At 36.4% G+C, this 16,974-nt stretch overlaps 1 protein-coding gene across 1 annotated transcript; it reads right to left on the reverse strand.

Moving 5' to 3' along the window:
- Window positions 1-1,388: 1,388 nt before the first annotated feature.
- Window positions 1,389-13,834, reverse strand: meox2b (mesenchyme homeobox 2b). The gene is made up of 3 exons (XM_067412333.1): window positions 13,127-13,834; window positions 9,240-9,412; window positions 1,389-3,465 (listed from the first exon to the last, which is right to left on the reverse strand). Exons 1-3 carry the CDS (start codon window positions 13,611-13,613, stop codon window positions 3,244-3,246), a joined length of 882 nt encoding a protein of 293 aa, XP_067268434.1. The 5' UTR covers window positions 13,614-13,834; the 3' UTR covers window positions 1,389-3,243.
- Between the last annotated feature and the right edge of the window lie 3,140 nt (window positions 13,835-16,974).

Consider the following 16,974-nt stretch of genomic DNA (forward strand, 5'->3'; position numbering starts at 1 on the left):
GAGAAAAAAGATATTTTGAATGTTTCATCTATTTTTTTTGTGTTCCACACAAAGAAAGCCATACAGGTTTGTAACAGCATATGGGTGAGTAAATATTTTGGGCTGAATTAAAATATAAAGGGATAGTCCACCCTAAAATGAGAATTCTGTCAATTTACTCACCCTCATGTCATTCTGAACACAAAAGAAGATATTTTGAAGATTATTGGTAACAAAACAGTTTCCGTTCCCATTGACTTCCATTGTATGCTAAAAAATATAATGCAAGTCAATGGGAAACAGTTTGGTTACCAACATTCTTCAAAGTATGTTCTTTTGTGTTCAGCAGACATACAGGTTTGGAACAACATGAGGGTAATTATTTTTGGGTGGACTATCCCTTTTAAGATCCTACTTCTTTACACAGTATTCGAAGTGCTTGCAGAGAAACATCACACCAAGAACAAATCAACAAAATCTTATGAAAGTTAGGTTTGTTTGGAAAGACAAGCCTAAAAAAAGTCTTGCATGTTTACCAACGTTTGTTTGTGCTCAACTTTGTTTGTGATCCGTGGTGTATTTTTCATACCTAAGTCATGTTTGTCTTGATTTGTGTTTATTTGCTCGTGTTTTTATTGATTTGTCTGTTTGGGACCGCTTCTGACGGGCCATATTCATCATGTGTTGTTTAGACACGGCTGTGATCAGTGCAGCTGGGTGCTTGGCAGGGTTTGAGGGGTCATAAATATATTTCCCATTCATTTCGTAAAGCCACGAATTGTTTCCCCAAGAGGATCGTTCTTCGTCTCACTTTGATCACAGTATATCATACACAAACATCTAAATCGGACGGCTAATCAAAAACGTCTTCCATAGAGAGAAAATGCATAGCTGGCTTTGACCACAACTGAAAACAAATCCACTTAGCCTGGGTTTTGCCTGTGTCGGGGGAACGGCAAAGCCACAAATCAAACGAGTCCAAACTTCTGCAGCTATCGAATCACCAGCTGCTCTCATATATGAGCAACGACGTTCAAGAAGTTGGCCGACTCGATAAAGTGCCAGTCCAGAAATTAGAATGCTCACTCACGTGGTCTGCACAGAAACGCCAAACCATAATATTAGTTCTTGAACATGGCTTTTCATAAGATTTACATCACATAATCCTCTTCAACATTTGGTAAGATTTCCTTTAAAATGCCTTTTTTTTTTGGTAATGTAATTTTTTTTTTTAAATTGAAATACCTAACATTTGTGTATTTACAAGGGTAAATAAAATATATGAACTAGGCCTATATCGTAAAACTGAACAGAAAAAAAAAAGAATTCCAATAGTAATGTTGCATTCATAAATATGAAAACTGCCATTTAAAAGTTTTTTTTTTTAAAGAAATGCAGTGATTTATTAAATTGATCACAAAAATGACAGTAAAGACTTTTATAATGTTACAAAAGATTTCAATTTCAAATAAATGCTGTTCTTTTGAACTTTCCATTTCAAGATCCTGAAAAATGGTTTCCACAAAAATATTAAGCAGCACATGCTTCTTGACACCGAAGACTGGAGTAATGGCTGCTGAAAAAAAAAAAAAAAAAATCAGCTTTGCCATCAAAGGAATAAATTACATTTTAAAATATTGAAAACAGTTATTTCACAAAATTACTGTATTTTTTATCAAATAAATGCAGTCTTGGTGAGCATAAAGGCCCGTTCCCACCATGAACGATAATTATAAAAGGTAACTATAACAATATTTGCGTCCACACCAACAAACAATATCAGTCTGTTTATTCTAAGTTTCAAAGTGTGTACAACATGTTTTTGTTGTTCTTGTTGCATTTACACGGCTTTAACCAGCAGATGGCCTCAGTATGCTATGTTGTAAATAAATAGCTAAAGTGCAATGGATGTAATGAATTTAGCTGACGAAGTCAATAGTGGAATAAAAACAACGGCTAGTATTTTTCACTGCAACTTCAAAAAGTTGTTGAAACTAGCGCTGGATATCTGAGGTAATTTTATGTTACACTGTTACACCATTTATTCCGAGGGTATGACCGATTGTTTTCCATATCCGTTTTTTTTTTTTAAAGTATCCTTGAAAGGGGGGTTTACTTGTCAAAAAGTGGTGGCTTTTTCTGCACCTTGACGGTTAAATTTTCCACAATGTCGTCTGCCGTTTTAAATGCGCGAGCGCCTTAAATGAATGGATTCTGATTGGCTGTCAGTGTTTCATCGTTCAACAGCTGGAAAAAAAAAAACGTTCTGAAAGTGATCCTAACAATATCGTTTCTCTATATCGTTACAGTTATAGCTGTGGTGTGAACTCTGCTATTCTTTTATATTTAGAACTATTTTTATAACTATATATTCATTGTTATCTTTATAGTTATCTATCTTGGTGTGAACGGGCCTTAAAAACATTTCAAAAACATTAAAAAATATCTTACCAGCCCCAAAGTTTTGAACTGTAGTGTATTTTTTGTAATGACTCCTTCAGTGATCACGGAAAATTATTTGCAGTCCTTAAGTACACAAGCCTTAGGAAGGGCAAGTGAACGATCCTTTAATTATCCTTCTAAATGAAATGTTTATCAATTTGCTGCGTAGGTCTATGTCATTTTCAATCCATTTGATTACCCAAAAGTACCCATATTGTGAGAAAAAAAACATGGACATTTGTCAGTCTAAAAACTACTCTGTGTGTTTCATTCTAATTCATTAATTAATCAACAAATAGTCTGCGACTTGTAATTAATGGCTTCTTTTGTTTCTTTACAAATGGACTTAGATAATACTTATTCTGTGCTGTCACAGATTATGTAGATCTATTTTGTAATCAATGATATTTTTATCAAAATCTGCGAAAATACAGTAGCAATCAGTTAGGCCAAAACTTAAAACAGTGCAAAAATCCTCTCCAAGGCACTCGTGTGGAATGTTTGCAACATTCAAACTTATACATTTATTTACAATGTCAATCTTAAGAGTCAAACGTGGATGAACGCATAGTCTCTTGAAAAGTGTGGCCACCTTTAAACCCCTTAACGTTTATTTAGACTAATCAAAGTTTGGTGCCATTGGGGGCTGAGCTCTGGTTTGCAACCCTGTGAGCATCTGTTTCACAGACCAAGAACAAACCCTAACCGCTCAGAATGAAATAACAAAGCATGGCCCAGTACTAGTTGTTAACAGCCTTCGGAGTACCAACATAGTTGATTCCTGAGGAAATTGCCAGGTTGTGACTGGGTGTGGTCCGGGCATCATAAATGTGCGTGCTCGGAGCTCTGGTCACTGTCGTGACTGTCGTCCTCATTGCTAGGAGAACCGATGGGGTGGTGTAGTCCGACCATTGGGGAAAACTCAGAGGGCAAGAGAGTTCCTTTCTTTACGTTCACCAGTTCTTTCTCACGCGCAGCGGCCCCTTGCTGACCTCCCTTCACCCGCTTCCATTTCATCCTTCTGTTCTGGAACCACACCTTTACCTGCATGAAAGAGAAAACTGTCATATTAAGTATCTAGAAAACAAACATGCAGAATTTTAATTCAGAATGAAAATTAATGAATACATACAACTGCTGTTAGTGTAATTTTTAATAGTACATATATATATATATATGTATGTGTGTGTGTGTGTGTGTGTCTACATTTTTATATATATATAAAACTAGCTGAAATAAAATAAGTTTACATTTTTTATATTTTTATGAGAATAAATATTTGAAATGCTACCTACATAAATTTGTATTGAATTTATAAATATTTCAGTATATTCAATAAATTAACCATTTATGGACTATGGGGGAAGAACTTCATATCCACACATGCTCTAATTCAATGTGTTACATAATTAAGTTTAATAATCATATAATATTAATATAATTTTACATAGTCCATTTTGCGTCAATATTTATTTGTATTTAATATTAAACATCGATTTTGTTTATTTTAAATGATCTGAAAACAATGTGAAGGACATAATGAGATGCAGCATGGCATTAAAAATCTGTTTTGATTTTAGCAGTAAAATTACAGAAATACATCTAGGTAAAAATGTATTCTGTATATTTTAGAGTAGGCAAAATGAATTATGTAAATTATGTGAATTATTTTTTTGCGTGAATTTCTTTGAATTGCACTTCAGTAAAGTTTCTGTAAAATGTCCTGTGGCCAATTCACACTCAACTGGAGGATGTTACCGCAATGGAGCAAGTTTTTATACTCCAAAATTTTACAAACTCTGTAATATATTAAGTATACTTGTAACAACAATTAAGAATAGATAAAAATGGTATACAATATCATTTAAAGGGATAGTTCACCCAAAAATGAAAATTCTGTCATTATTTACTTACCCTCATGTTGTTTCAAACCCAGTTAACTTTCATCTTTGGCACAAAAATGAAGATATTTTAATAGCATCTGAGCGATTTCTGTCACTCCATTGACAGCTACGCAACTGCCACTTTGACGCTTCAACAAACACTATCACTGAACAAACACTATCACTTTATATGATGAATAGATGAATTAAGACTTTTATTCACAAATAAACTAAATAAATCAACTCACACATCAGTTGTGGTAAACAGAAGCTTAAGCATGTTTGCTTGATGTGGGAGAACCAATGAGGTTCATTCTTGTGTGTTACGCAGCACGTTTGAGCTTCTGTAAGAAGTTTGTTCTCATGTGTCATTCAGTTTCGGTTGAGCTTCTGTTCATGTATGCTGATCAATGTTTATATGTGAATAATAGCCTAAATTAAATCTGTTCATCATATAAAGCGATCAAGTCTCTTCAGAAAAAAACGCTCAGTTTATATGGATTAGTTAGTTATTAGTAGTAGATTATAGATTCGTTTTTTCTCTTTATGAACTTTTTGAAGCATCAAAGTAGTAGTTGTGTAGCCATCTATGGAACGATATGAGGGTGAGTAATTAATGACAGAATTTTCATTTTTGGGAGAACTAACTCTTTAAACAAACAATTGAATAAATAAGTGTTGTTTGCTAATTAGGAAACATTTTTGGCAAAGCTATTATACAGTAGTCAATTACACACAATGTTTATAGGGCTTTATTGGTCTCTTAGAAACGCAGGCGTCCAAGATCTGCATCAGGGAAACTCAACGCCACTCTGTGGGAACGTGTGTTAGGGTGTGTGTTATGGCACTTTCCAGAAAGAGATGTTTTGGCATGTAGACCCCCACTCCGTAACCACCATCATGCTCTCTGTATCAGAACCCCCTTCATACTGTGCGCGTGTATCAGATTGGATGAGCGACAGATTTAAAGCTTTCTCTAAAAGACTTCTGCCAACACAGCACTCAGATCCCACACGTATAGACCACATACATAAACCAAGTAAAACACCTCATTTTAAGTGCTTTGCGGATAGATTTGAAGGGTCCTTCATATCTGCTTTTAATCTTTATGCTTCCTCAAAGTCACAGTGGATCTGCTCTTGTGTTTTTCTTTTGGAGCAGACTTCTGGGAAGTTTGGTGGAGCAGTGATATGATTGGCTCTCTGGAGGACTAGCATTGGCTCTCTATAGGCTATTTCCACCTGGTCAGTTATGTGCTGATGCAAAACTCCTTGTTGCCCGTTGACCCATGTTCCAGGTCCTGACTTGACACTTTGCTCTGTATTTGCGTCTCCACTGTGATGATCAAGCTGCTGCCTAAAACGGGGTCGATCAGATCTGGACCGAGTTGCGGCGCCTCACCCCCCACTTCAAGCTTGACAGGGGACTATTTCAGTCTGAGAAGGTTATTTTAGGAAGCGCAGAGCAGGTATTTTAGAGTGAGCTCTTAAATGAGTCGGCAGATTTCCTTACATGACAAAAACTTTTAGTAGAAGTGTGAGAACTGAGAACCCTTTTACAATTCTTTGAACTATAGGTGTTATAGAACTGCACTCTCATATTTCAAATTTCATTTATATTATTATGCATTTTTATACATATGCTTTTTTTGTGTGTATGTGACACATACATTGTTAATATAAATCAATAGAATTTGAAAGTGCACAGAAAGGGCTGATTTTCAGACTTTGTTGTTGAAGATCTGAGATCAACCCACGTCCACAGATTTCTTGGACCTGTGCTGGGAGTCACTGGATAGGAAGCAACTGTGTGGAGGAGTAGGAAGGAGAAATGGGAATGAAACAAAAAGGCAAATCCTAGGTGAGTTGCTCATAGGGCTTTTTTTTTTAGGTCAAGACTGCAGCTGGAATGATCCTAAACTCTGGAGTGCGTGTGTGGGATGTGTGGACCATTTTGAAAAAAGCATTTGTAAAGTGAACTTCACCACTGTCTAACACATTTACAGATTAAGACCGGAGCTGGTTTTTACTCCAGTGAATATTTCTCAATGTTGGTATATTTTTGACTCGACTAAAATATATGTTTTATTTATATATCATGACAACTCTCTGAAGATTGTGAGCATGGTAATTTATTTGGTCTTGGCGCAATAGATCTGCTACGCTGCTGCTGAATTGCTGCTGTTGTAGATTATTGCTGCTGCTGCAGAGCAAGTACAACTTTCTACTGCCAATACATACGCCGATAAGCTGCTGCGAGTAAGACGTAGTGCTGCTGCATAAAAAGCATATACCAATAACCCATAGCAGATCTATACAGGTGGAGCTGGGGAAGTTGGAGGGTTTTAGAGGAACTCTGAAGAGTTCTGCAAACCGCTATAGTGAATGTAACCAGCCATGTAAATGTGTGAGCAACAAGCTCATTGGCTGCAGATGTGACAAGGACCAATCAGCTTGTGTCAAGTAGTTAACGCCATAATTATCATCAGCCTGCGCCATCTAGAGCTTCATAACAGAACTATGTATGTATATATATATATATATATACATACACACACACAGTCCTCAGCGTAAATAACTACACCCCCTTTGAAAAGTAACATTTTAAGCAATATCTCATTAAACACAAAAGCAATTTCCAAAATGTTGATAAGACTAAGTTTTATATAACATTTGTTTAACTTATAACATGAAAGTAAGGTTAATAATATAAATTCAGTTTTAATCAAATTAAGGTGATGCAAAAATGAGTAGACCCCACTGAAAGTCTCTGAAGCAAAGCTACATTTTATACTACAAATGTCTAATTTAACAAGAATTCAACCACAGGTGAGTCTAATTATTCATTACACAGGTGTCCAGCAGACAGTTGACTATAAAAGAGTGTTAAAACCCCTTCCCATTTCATGCTGTCAGCAATGGCACCACATGGAAGAGAAATGTCACAAGACCTGAGAAAGAAAATAATTTCTTTACACCAGAAAGGTGAAGCTACAAGAAGATCAGCAAAGCTTCACTTATCAGTCATAATACTGTAGCAAAAATGGTAAAAAAATTTTATAAAGATGGAACTGCAACCATCTCACAGGGATGTCCAGGTCATCCACAGAAGTTAACACATCGACAGGAGCGTCTTCTGATGGGAAGGGTTGAAGAAAATCGGCATGCAAGTTCACTGCAGTTATCTAAAGAAGTAGGAAGCCAAACTGGGTGACTGTTTCCCGTGACACAATACGGCGTACACTGCAGAGGAATGGCATGCATGGGTGCCGTCCACAAAAGAAGCCTCTCCTAAAGCCCAGACACAAAAAAGCCCATGCTGACAAACATGAAGACTACTGGGACTCTATACTCTGGAGTGATGACACCAAGATAAATGTTTTTGGAAACTGATGGCTTCAAAATTGTATGGCGTCGCAAAGGTGAGTGATACAAAGAAAAATGCATGGTGCCTACAGTGAAACACGGTGGTGGCAGTGTCCTTATGTGGGGCTGCATGAGTGCCGCTGGTGTCGGGAGCTGCGTTTCATTGATGGCATCATGAATTCACAGATGTACTGCTCTATACTGAAAGAGAAGATGCTACCATCACTCCGTGCCCTTGGTTGTTGTGCACTTTTCCAACATGACAATGATCCTAAACACATTTCTGAAGAAGAACAGGGTGAAAGTGATTCAGTGGCTCCTGATATGAACCCAGTCGAACACCTATGGGGAATTCTGAAGAGACAAGTTCAGCATCACTCTCCATCCAGCATCCAGTCTCTAAAAGAGGTCATTCTTGAAGAATGGAAAAAGATAGATGTTGCAAAATGTCTCCAACTTGTTCATTCCATGCCTAGAAGACTTGGTGCTGTCATTAAAAATCATAGAGGCCATACAAAGTACTAGATGTAGTAGTTTTTGTTGTGGGGTGTACTCATTTTTGCATCACCCTAATTTTAGTAAAACTGAAGTTATATTATTAACCTTACTTTTATGTTATAAGTTAAACAGATGTTATATTAAACTTAGTCTTGTCAACATTTTGGAAATTGTTTTTGTGTTCATTGAGGTATTGTTTAAAATGTTACTTTTCAAAGTGGGTGTACTCATTTACACTGAGCACTGTATGTATATAACAAACATTTGTAAATATATAGTATATGTGTGCATGAACTATATATTTACAAATGTTTGTTTCATATACACAAACTTTTATGTTAGATGCGAAAGATCGATTTGATTAATCAATTATACATCGCAGTTTTGAAAGGTTTATTTCACTGCATTTAATTAGCAGATGGGAAATTTGGATGCTTCAGAATTAATTTTGCAATAAAAATATCCCCTGGTTCAAGTCCAGCATGGATCATGTCCCACCCCTGTTGCTTCCCTTCTGTCTTATCTAATAAAAGCCATTAGAAAAAAATATGTTCTTTAAAAAAATGCATTCACAAGCACAAAAAATCCAATGTAGTTTGAAACTTGAGGTTTAATATCATAGCTAAATTTGACAGTTTATCAGACTTCACTGTCAGGGTTATTCACAGGATCCGATGCACATTTAAAACCAAACAAACAAAAAAAAAAAAGTGGGAATCCTTCCTTCAAGCCAAACGAGTAGTCTATATCACAGGGAACCGGACCCTTTCGACACAGGGCCCTTTGGAAAACACACCGCTCATTTCATTTCTAACGTAAAACTTTTTTAGAGAGCTCATACTAAAATATTTTTAGATTTATATCAGTAAATGAGGGCATACTATTTAATTAAGAATTACTATTTAGCATTGCGTTCATCACTTTATATGACTTAATCACTTTAAGTGGAGTCAACCTTCATGCAAAGGAGTTTTTTTTACTCATCAATCTAAGAATTTTTTTTAAAGCCAGTGGAAGTGCCAGTGTTATGTCTCCTGGTAACATGTGAAAACAGGCTTAGCATTGAACGTACTTGTCTCTCTGTGAGGTCAAGGTTGACAGCGATTTCGTAACGTCTAAGCCGTGTCAGATAGTTGTGGTGAGCGAATTCTGATTCCAGTTCTCGAATCTGCTCCTTGGTGAACGCTGTGCGCTCCTTCCTAGGTTTACTGCTCACGTCTGACTTATAGCTCCCATCCTGGGAATCTGAAATGAAAAACAGATCACTTTCCAGCCGCTGTAAATGCACAGAAAAAAAGAAAAAAACAAAAGAGAAAGCAAAAAGGGTGAAATAATAAGATGGTGTGATAAACTGCAGGGCTCTGAAATAAAATAAACGAACAAAAATAAAAATGAAAGCGGAACAATTTGGCCTGCCAATCACCATTTATTATGGCGATATGGCTCTGGTGTTTTTAGCAGGCGGAGAAGGGCAAGAGAACGGAGCACATGCTCTCAAATCTGGCCTGAATCAACAGCGCTTCGTTCACACTCTCCAACAATCAGATCAATTTACTCTTCATTTTCCACACACTTCTCTTTTAACAGAATACATGAAACTTTCCCAAGAAACGTTTCTGATTGGTCCAAAAATGAGCAAATTCAACCGTAACTGTGTATGTTAACTGAAGCTTGTTATACATTATTTTATAATTATAGTAACATATAAAGTCTTTATTATTGAGGTTTAAAAAAAAGAGGAACATATACAGGAGGGTTTATTAGTTTCATTTTAAATAATTAATTTAAAAACAAACAGTGCAAAATAGAAAATGACATTTGCTATATTGGAATAACCATTAGCTAAAGCAATTGTTGTTAAAAATGTGGTAACATCTAAATTATTTAAGTTTACTCAAATCAAAAATATTACTTACTGAATTAACCTACATTGTAAAAATGAATTGTTGGTTTAACTTAAAAAAAGAAAGTTACCTGGTTGCCTTAAAAAATTGAGTTCATTGAAATTAAAAATTTGAGTTAATACAATGAAGACGATTGGTTTAATCAACAGAAACTCAAAATATTATGTTATCTGAACCACATTAATTATTAAAGTTGATTTGACAAAAGAAAAAATGTGATAAATCATGAAAATTATTATTTTTTTACAGTGTAAATACATTCGATTGCTCAAAAAAAAAAAAAAAAAAAAGGATCGATAAAGTAGAAATAACTTTTAAAAAGGTAACAACAGAGAGTCACCATATGTGAAAAGCAGGTAATATGATTTTTTATTATTATTCAGTTCCTCATAATTGTATGTACATTATATTTGAAATATTTATGATCTAAAACTCTACTCATTTTCAAATCTTTTAAACTTTTTTTTATATAATGTGACTAACAGAGTAAAGCACAACATAATCATCTGAGTTATTAGACTGGGAGAGTCTAATACAAATCAATTAAAAAAAAAAAAAAAATCATTAAGGACAATATGTTTCCAATAAATATCTTTCAGCTTGCCATTCAAAGACGGGTATGATTTAGATGTTGAATTTTTTGGCTCCATTGAAAGCGGCAGAGAAATACAACTGCTTTAGAAATCCACGGTTTTTACAGTATACACAAGATTATGAGCTTTGAAAATCGTATTTCATATCCAACATCACTTTTCTGAATAATCTATAATCTGTTCAGCCTATCGCTGCAACATCTCGACATGTGACACAGCTTTAAATGGAAACCACACTGCCTTTGATAACTGCCAACAGACTGGAGGAAATTAGATTTGGTATAAAGGCATAGCAAGTGCCAACAGGAGCCTTCTGGAAATTTCTACCACCATTGGGCCTATCCATCAGTATGCCATCAAGCCATAAATTACAGGCACCTGGATGAAAAGCTACAGCATTTAGGCACCCATCATTACATGACGAAAAAAAATCTTGGATGTACAGTATAAGATGGAGTAATTCAGTTCAACTAACTGTAAAGGTGACAAAAACTCTCAGAAACCTTCATCTTTAAAAATATAATTTAAACCCCACAGTGACATTTTTCTGATTCCACCACTTTATACCGCTGTTCGTGAAAAACAACTATTTTTTCTGCACCTCTGTTTTTAAAGTCTAGATGTCAGTGTCAAACCACTTAGATCAGCAGGTGTGATATTTTCTATTGTTCTTGAAATGTAAGGGTCACATTTTATAAAAACTGTCCAGCTGCAGCTCTAACGGTTTTCCCCAGCCGTAAACGGTGCGGATGCATTTGGGGGTATCAAAAGCGCAGCTGCGGGCAGTGTGAGCATTTAACAGCGGCTTTCACCTGTGGTCTATTAAAGACCTGAGGGTAAATGCCAGAGTGACTTACACCTCTGAGACTGATGAGAGAAAGAAACAGGGCTGCCTCACAGCACCAGGCCCTGCCATTAAAACATACTGTGCCGTGTCCAGCCCGGTCTGGATTCTGCTCCCTTTTGTTTAATTACTTCAAAATCATTCTCATTTCAAGAAGAATTCTCTCTAAAACACTAGATATATCTCTAGACATGTTAAACTGCTTTTGACCATATTTATACAGCTGCTCATTATGATTTATTTGTAAAGCTTGCACGCTCCTCTATATGCTTCATGGATGGAATAAAACGGTTTATGCGTGTGAATCTGATCTGAATGTCAAATGTGTAAAAAGTTTGATTTTCCCTTAAACTATACTGTGAGTTTGATTATCGAAAAACTACTGTGAGTTGCTATTGATTATCACAGACTTTTCTTTTCTCTGGTACTAGTTTGATATCCTCTTCAGTTTGATTTTCTAACACAAGGCAGTTGTATTGAATTATCCCATGCTACATTTTATTTCTGCTATACTGCAGAAATAAAATAAAATCCATTTACTACATATAGCACAACTTTTGTTCAAACTGTCTTGATATGGACCAATTTGTATACATAAAAAAAAATCGTATTTGACAATTTGAATTCTAAAATAAATGTCGGTTTAACTTTATTTTACAGTATGTGTACACTGTAAAAAAGAATTGTTGCTTGCACTTAAAAAGGCAAGTTACCTGTTTGCTTTAATTTTGTGTTCATTGAAATTACAAATTTGAGTTAATATAATGAAGACGATTGGTTAATCAACAGAAACTCAAAATATTATGTTATCTGAACCACATTAATTATTTAAATTGATCTGACAAAAGAAAAAAATGTGATAAATCATGAAAATATATATTTTTTTCATTTCATCATTTTACTTACCCAAGAAAGTACTGAGTAATATAAGGTAACTACATGGGTTAAGGTTAGGTTTAGGGGTAGGTTCAGGTTTAGTACTTAGTTATTACCCATTTATATTAAGTACATAGTATGTACAGGGACTGTAAAATAAAGTGCTACCTAAATGTATTTTTCCCCCCTATTTTATGACAGAATATAAAGATACACTGATTTTTAAATTCAAATTTTTTTCGTAAATTATATTAAACTTAAAATTTGGCATATGGATGCATATAGCATATGGAATATTTATAAGAAATTATATTAACAAAATGAAATAGTGTTATTTCAAATTCATAAGGCCTTGAAAAAAGGTGGTGGTCAATTCAAATTCTAACTCTAAACACGCAATTCTCTATTCCAAGGCCAGATTTACAGAAAATAGACAATACAAAAAAAAAAAAATAAAAAAAAATAAAATATGTATATATATATATTATAAAATATGAAATCCTGTAGTTTAAGTCTTTTACTTAAACTTTTCCAAAAAAATCTGATGAGTAATAAAACAGACAATCTTCAGTTCTCCAGTCATGACAAGCACATGAATTATTCATGTTGTAATAATCCAATTTGATTGGTATTTTCTAATTTAACAATTCAAAAAAAGTCGAGATTAGGAAAAAATATTTATCAGAATTAAAATTCAACGATTTTTCTATTCAATTTCATAAGAACACGCACGAAAACATACCTGAACTGTCACTCTTTCCTTTGCTATTCCGTCGCTCCGGCTCAACAGGTGACATGTTCTGTCTCCCGTATTCTCCAGGCACACACGACACCCCGGAGGGGTCACTACCAGCGAGCGTTGGGTTACCCGCGCACAGGCCCTGTGAACTCGCTCCTCCTGCACCACACAGTTCTGGAGCAGCGGAGTCAGGGTGCGGCATGCAGAGGTTGTGGCGCTCTCCGTCGATCGACGGCATCTGCGGCACGTGCCAGGACTGATGCTGCGAGTGGTGTGGATGCTGCGGAGTGTGGTGAACTCTGTGATGAGGTCCTCCGAAGCTGCCCTCCTCCCCCGCGTAGCTGCAGGGCGGCGAGGGTCCTGGAAGGTCGGGGTAGGAGACGTGGTCGGAGCGACCGTGCAGGGCCAGGGAGGACTGGGTGAACGCCGGGTGCAGGGCTTGGGACGGGGCGTGCGGGCTCCGAAGGCATCCGAACAGAGAGTGATCCATGTTCTCTTAGTGTCGACACTTCCACTTAACTCCAAAAAGCCCCAAAAACGCACAGCCTCGCACCCGTGGCCACCGTAGTCCAGGAGTCAACGGCGAAAGGAAGAGGGAGCGGGCAGCGATGAAAGGCAGGGCCTCCGGTAATCCTGAGCATGCAGCCCCGTTGCCAGGCCGAAAAAGAGGGTAAACACACACAGCCTGCGAGAGGAAGCTCGGGTGACAGATGGGAGTGAGAGAGAAAGAAAGGGAAAGGGAAAGACAGAGCCGTCTGGGCCCGAGTGGATACAGCGCTTCTGGAGAAGTGGTGTTGGAGCGAGGGAACAAGGGAGGGGGGGGTTGAACGGAGGTGCTGGAGGAATGGATGTTATATATAGGGCGTAACATGAGAGGGAGGTTGGGTCGCAGGCTCCTCGCTACTGACCACATGCATACGATCTTCCTCCAAAACGACAAGGTACAATAAATCTGAGGCCAGCCAACTAGTTCTGGGCTCATGAAAACGGGGGTACGATATTTTGGACTCGGGCTATCTGATCCCACGGACACTTTTTCTAAGAAATGAGTTGCATAAGCTGCCAAAGAGTGAGTGTGGAATGGATCGAAGGGGTTATGGGGGTCTAAAGGGTGGGACGGAAGATTGGGGTGAGGGGTTTAGGTGTCTATCTGTCTGTGCGTTTACCTAAAATCATCTAGATTGTAAGCAAGTCCTGGAATTCTTTCAAACTGTGAAGTCTGAGGATCATTTTCCACCAAAATGTCTGTTAAAATACAACAATATTTGACCTAACTGCTTTAAATATCCAGTCTGTATGAGACAGAATAAGTTTGCATTGCTAAAAAATTGCTTGTATAGCATAAGTATAACTAATATTTAACTGACAAAATCTGTTGAAACGCCAATCGGTTAAAAGTGTCTTTGTATTTTAAATTAAATTCATTATCACAACTAATCAAATATGATACTGACAGTCTGTCTACCCTGCAAATGGCAAGATGGACTTGCTGTTGGAGACGTAAAAAACAATATGCAGATTTCTATAAATCTGTCTAGAAATAGAAACACTGGTCACTTGCAAAAAAATATCATTGCGAACACAGATGCTCATTCTCATATGTATTTCTCAGATGGAAAACCATATTTCTCTCCCAGAATGCTCAATGAAACTGAAAACTTAAAAGAGCCTTTTTTGCTTGTCACAAAATGTCTTTGGTTTTGAGCAAGGCATGAAAACTCATTTTATAATCCAAGTTGACACGCAGTACAGGAAAATTACATATTTTAATGAAACCAAAAACAATTTTATTGAGTTTTTAGTTTTCTTACTGCAAAAATTCAGGACAATCAAATGAATGTTATTGGTTGGGGGAACAATTCTTTTTTCTTCAATTCTTTCGTTTTAATTTCACTTTATAGATTTCAACCACAATAAAACCTTTAGCAATGCAGAGATCATAAAGGATCTCATTTTTTATGTGGTGGAAACTTGCTGAAGAAAGTGTTGCTCATGAATGCATTGCAATTACAAAAAAAAAAGCTGGCAAAATAAAAGCGTTTAATCTCCTTTCAATGTCTAATAAAGTTATTAAAATATAGTCTTGTGGCAAGTTCATAGTTTATAATTTCAGAATCATTTTTTGCAACTCTTATCCATGATTAGCTGTACATTTAATTAAAAATAAAAGCCCTTGGAATTCTTCAGTCGATAAAAAAATATTATTTTTATCCCAGGTTTATTGAATCCAGAACTCACTTCGACTGGTAATTTAGCACTTTTATTATTGGTGCAGCTCAGCTGGTGTAAAAATATAAGAATAAATCAAATAAAGCGTAATTGTAGACTTTCCACCGAGCTGCAAATGCCAAACTAATTTTACACAACAGTATTTTACACAATTAGCACCCCGAGCTTTGCGATTCAATGTGCATTTCAGAAATATTGACTGCTGTCGGTCTTGTCCAGACGTCCTTAACATTCAGCACTATCTCTGCATTTAGATGACTGTGGTGAACCAAACACGCACATGAGCCTAAACCCAGAGAGGAAATTAGGTTCATTTTGAGGGGAAATGACTTTAGCAGACCACCAAAATCCGATGTGGGTGTTGCTGCTCGGTTCAGAGTGACTGCTATGTCCAGTGGTCCTGTATTAAGCTTCAAAAGAAAATATAGTGTTTATTTAACAAATTAGGCCAATTAGTCGTTATGTAAAGTAATCTCCGAGAACGGCCCCCGGGTGCGTATTAATGTTCATATGGTTTCGGTTTTGCCTCAGACCCTGCGCCATGTCATTGCCCCCAGGCCTCTGAGCGGTTATGCGAGTCTCCTTCCTCATTCTCTCCCTCTCTACGGGTCTAAGGCTTAAGCCTCAGTAATAGCTAACTGCTAATTTGACAGGTCCCTGTGGAGAAGGGATTTTCTGCAGGTGAGTCCTCTCACCTGGTGGCCAATTTTTGAATGTGTGTGTGACACAAGGTAGAGCTTGTCTGACAGGCTAATGCTTATTAGATTTTGTTGGATTTTGAAGAGCTTGTCGGAGTCAATCAAACATGTATGAGAGTAAAACCAGATAGATGATGGTTAAAATAGAGCGCCGATGCTTTCCGGGATTTTATTTTTGCTGTTTTGGAAGATAATTAGGAGTTTGAGTGATATTATATGAAACTTTTAGTGATTTAGTGTCATGCATTTCATTTCGTTACTTGTAGTTTTTTAAGATTGTTTCAATTTGTCATTCTATACATTGTAATTTTAGTGTCACTCTGTTTCGGTTCATATTAAAACACATTCTATTTTTAAAAGGCCTCGTGACGTTCATTAGCTGAGTGGAAAAGAAGCTCAGAGACGAAACCACTAACTCTGGTATCTGTTAATGCCAGACCTCAGACAGACATTTCCAATAGGATATCTAAGCGGGTTTAGTGTAATGTGCGCTGCTTTGTAATGAGAGGATGAAAGGAGTCGAAGGAGAAGGAAGTGATGCGTTTCATATTAACACACAAAGACTGAGAAAATATAGAGTCCTTAGAAATCTCTGCTATGCTTGAGTCAATTTATAGGAGACTATGCGTAGGAACTATAAAGTCCATTCTTGAACACTTTGATGCTCTTTCAAGTTATTGTTGTACTTAATCAACATTTTTGAATGACAATCATTTAATATCTAAATTAAATGCATAATATACACTGTTTCTACACACTTTTTCTTTAGTCAAATCAACTTTACAAATTTAATGTGGTTCAGATAACATAATATCTTGAGTTTCTGTTGATCAAACCAATCGCCTTCATTTTATTAACTCAAATGTTTAATTTTAACAAACTCAAAAGTTTAAGGCAACCAGGTAACTTATTTTTTTAAGTTAA

This window comes from Chanodichthys erythropterus, chromosome 15, assembly GCF_024489055.1.
Source record: "Chanodichthys erythropterus isolate Z2021 chromosome 15, ASM2448905v1, whole genome shotgun sequence".
Taxonomy (NCBI): Eukaryota; Metazoa; Chordata; class Actinopteri; order Cypriniformes; family Xenocyprididae; genus Chanodichthys; species Chanodichthys erythropterus.

Bases quoted from the DNA above. Each gene is read 5' to 3' on its own strand.
- meox2b (XM_067412333.1), bottom strand. From the start codon at position 13,613: ATGGATCACTCTCTGTTCGGATGCCTTCGGAGCCCGCACGCCCCGTCC. The intron at 9,413-13,126 runs GTATGTTTTCGT...TTTTCATTTCAG, and splicing joins AGGAAAGAGTGACAGTTCAG to ATTCCCAGGATGGGAGCTAT. The intron at 3,466-9,239 runs GTACGTTCAATG...TCTTTCATGCAG, and splicing joins TTGACCTCACAGAGAGACAA to GTAAAGGTGTGGTTCCAGAA.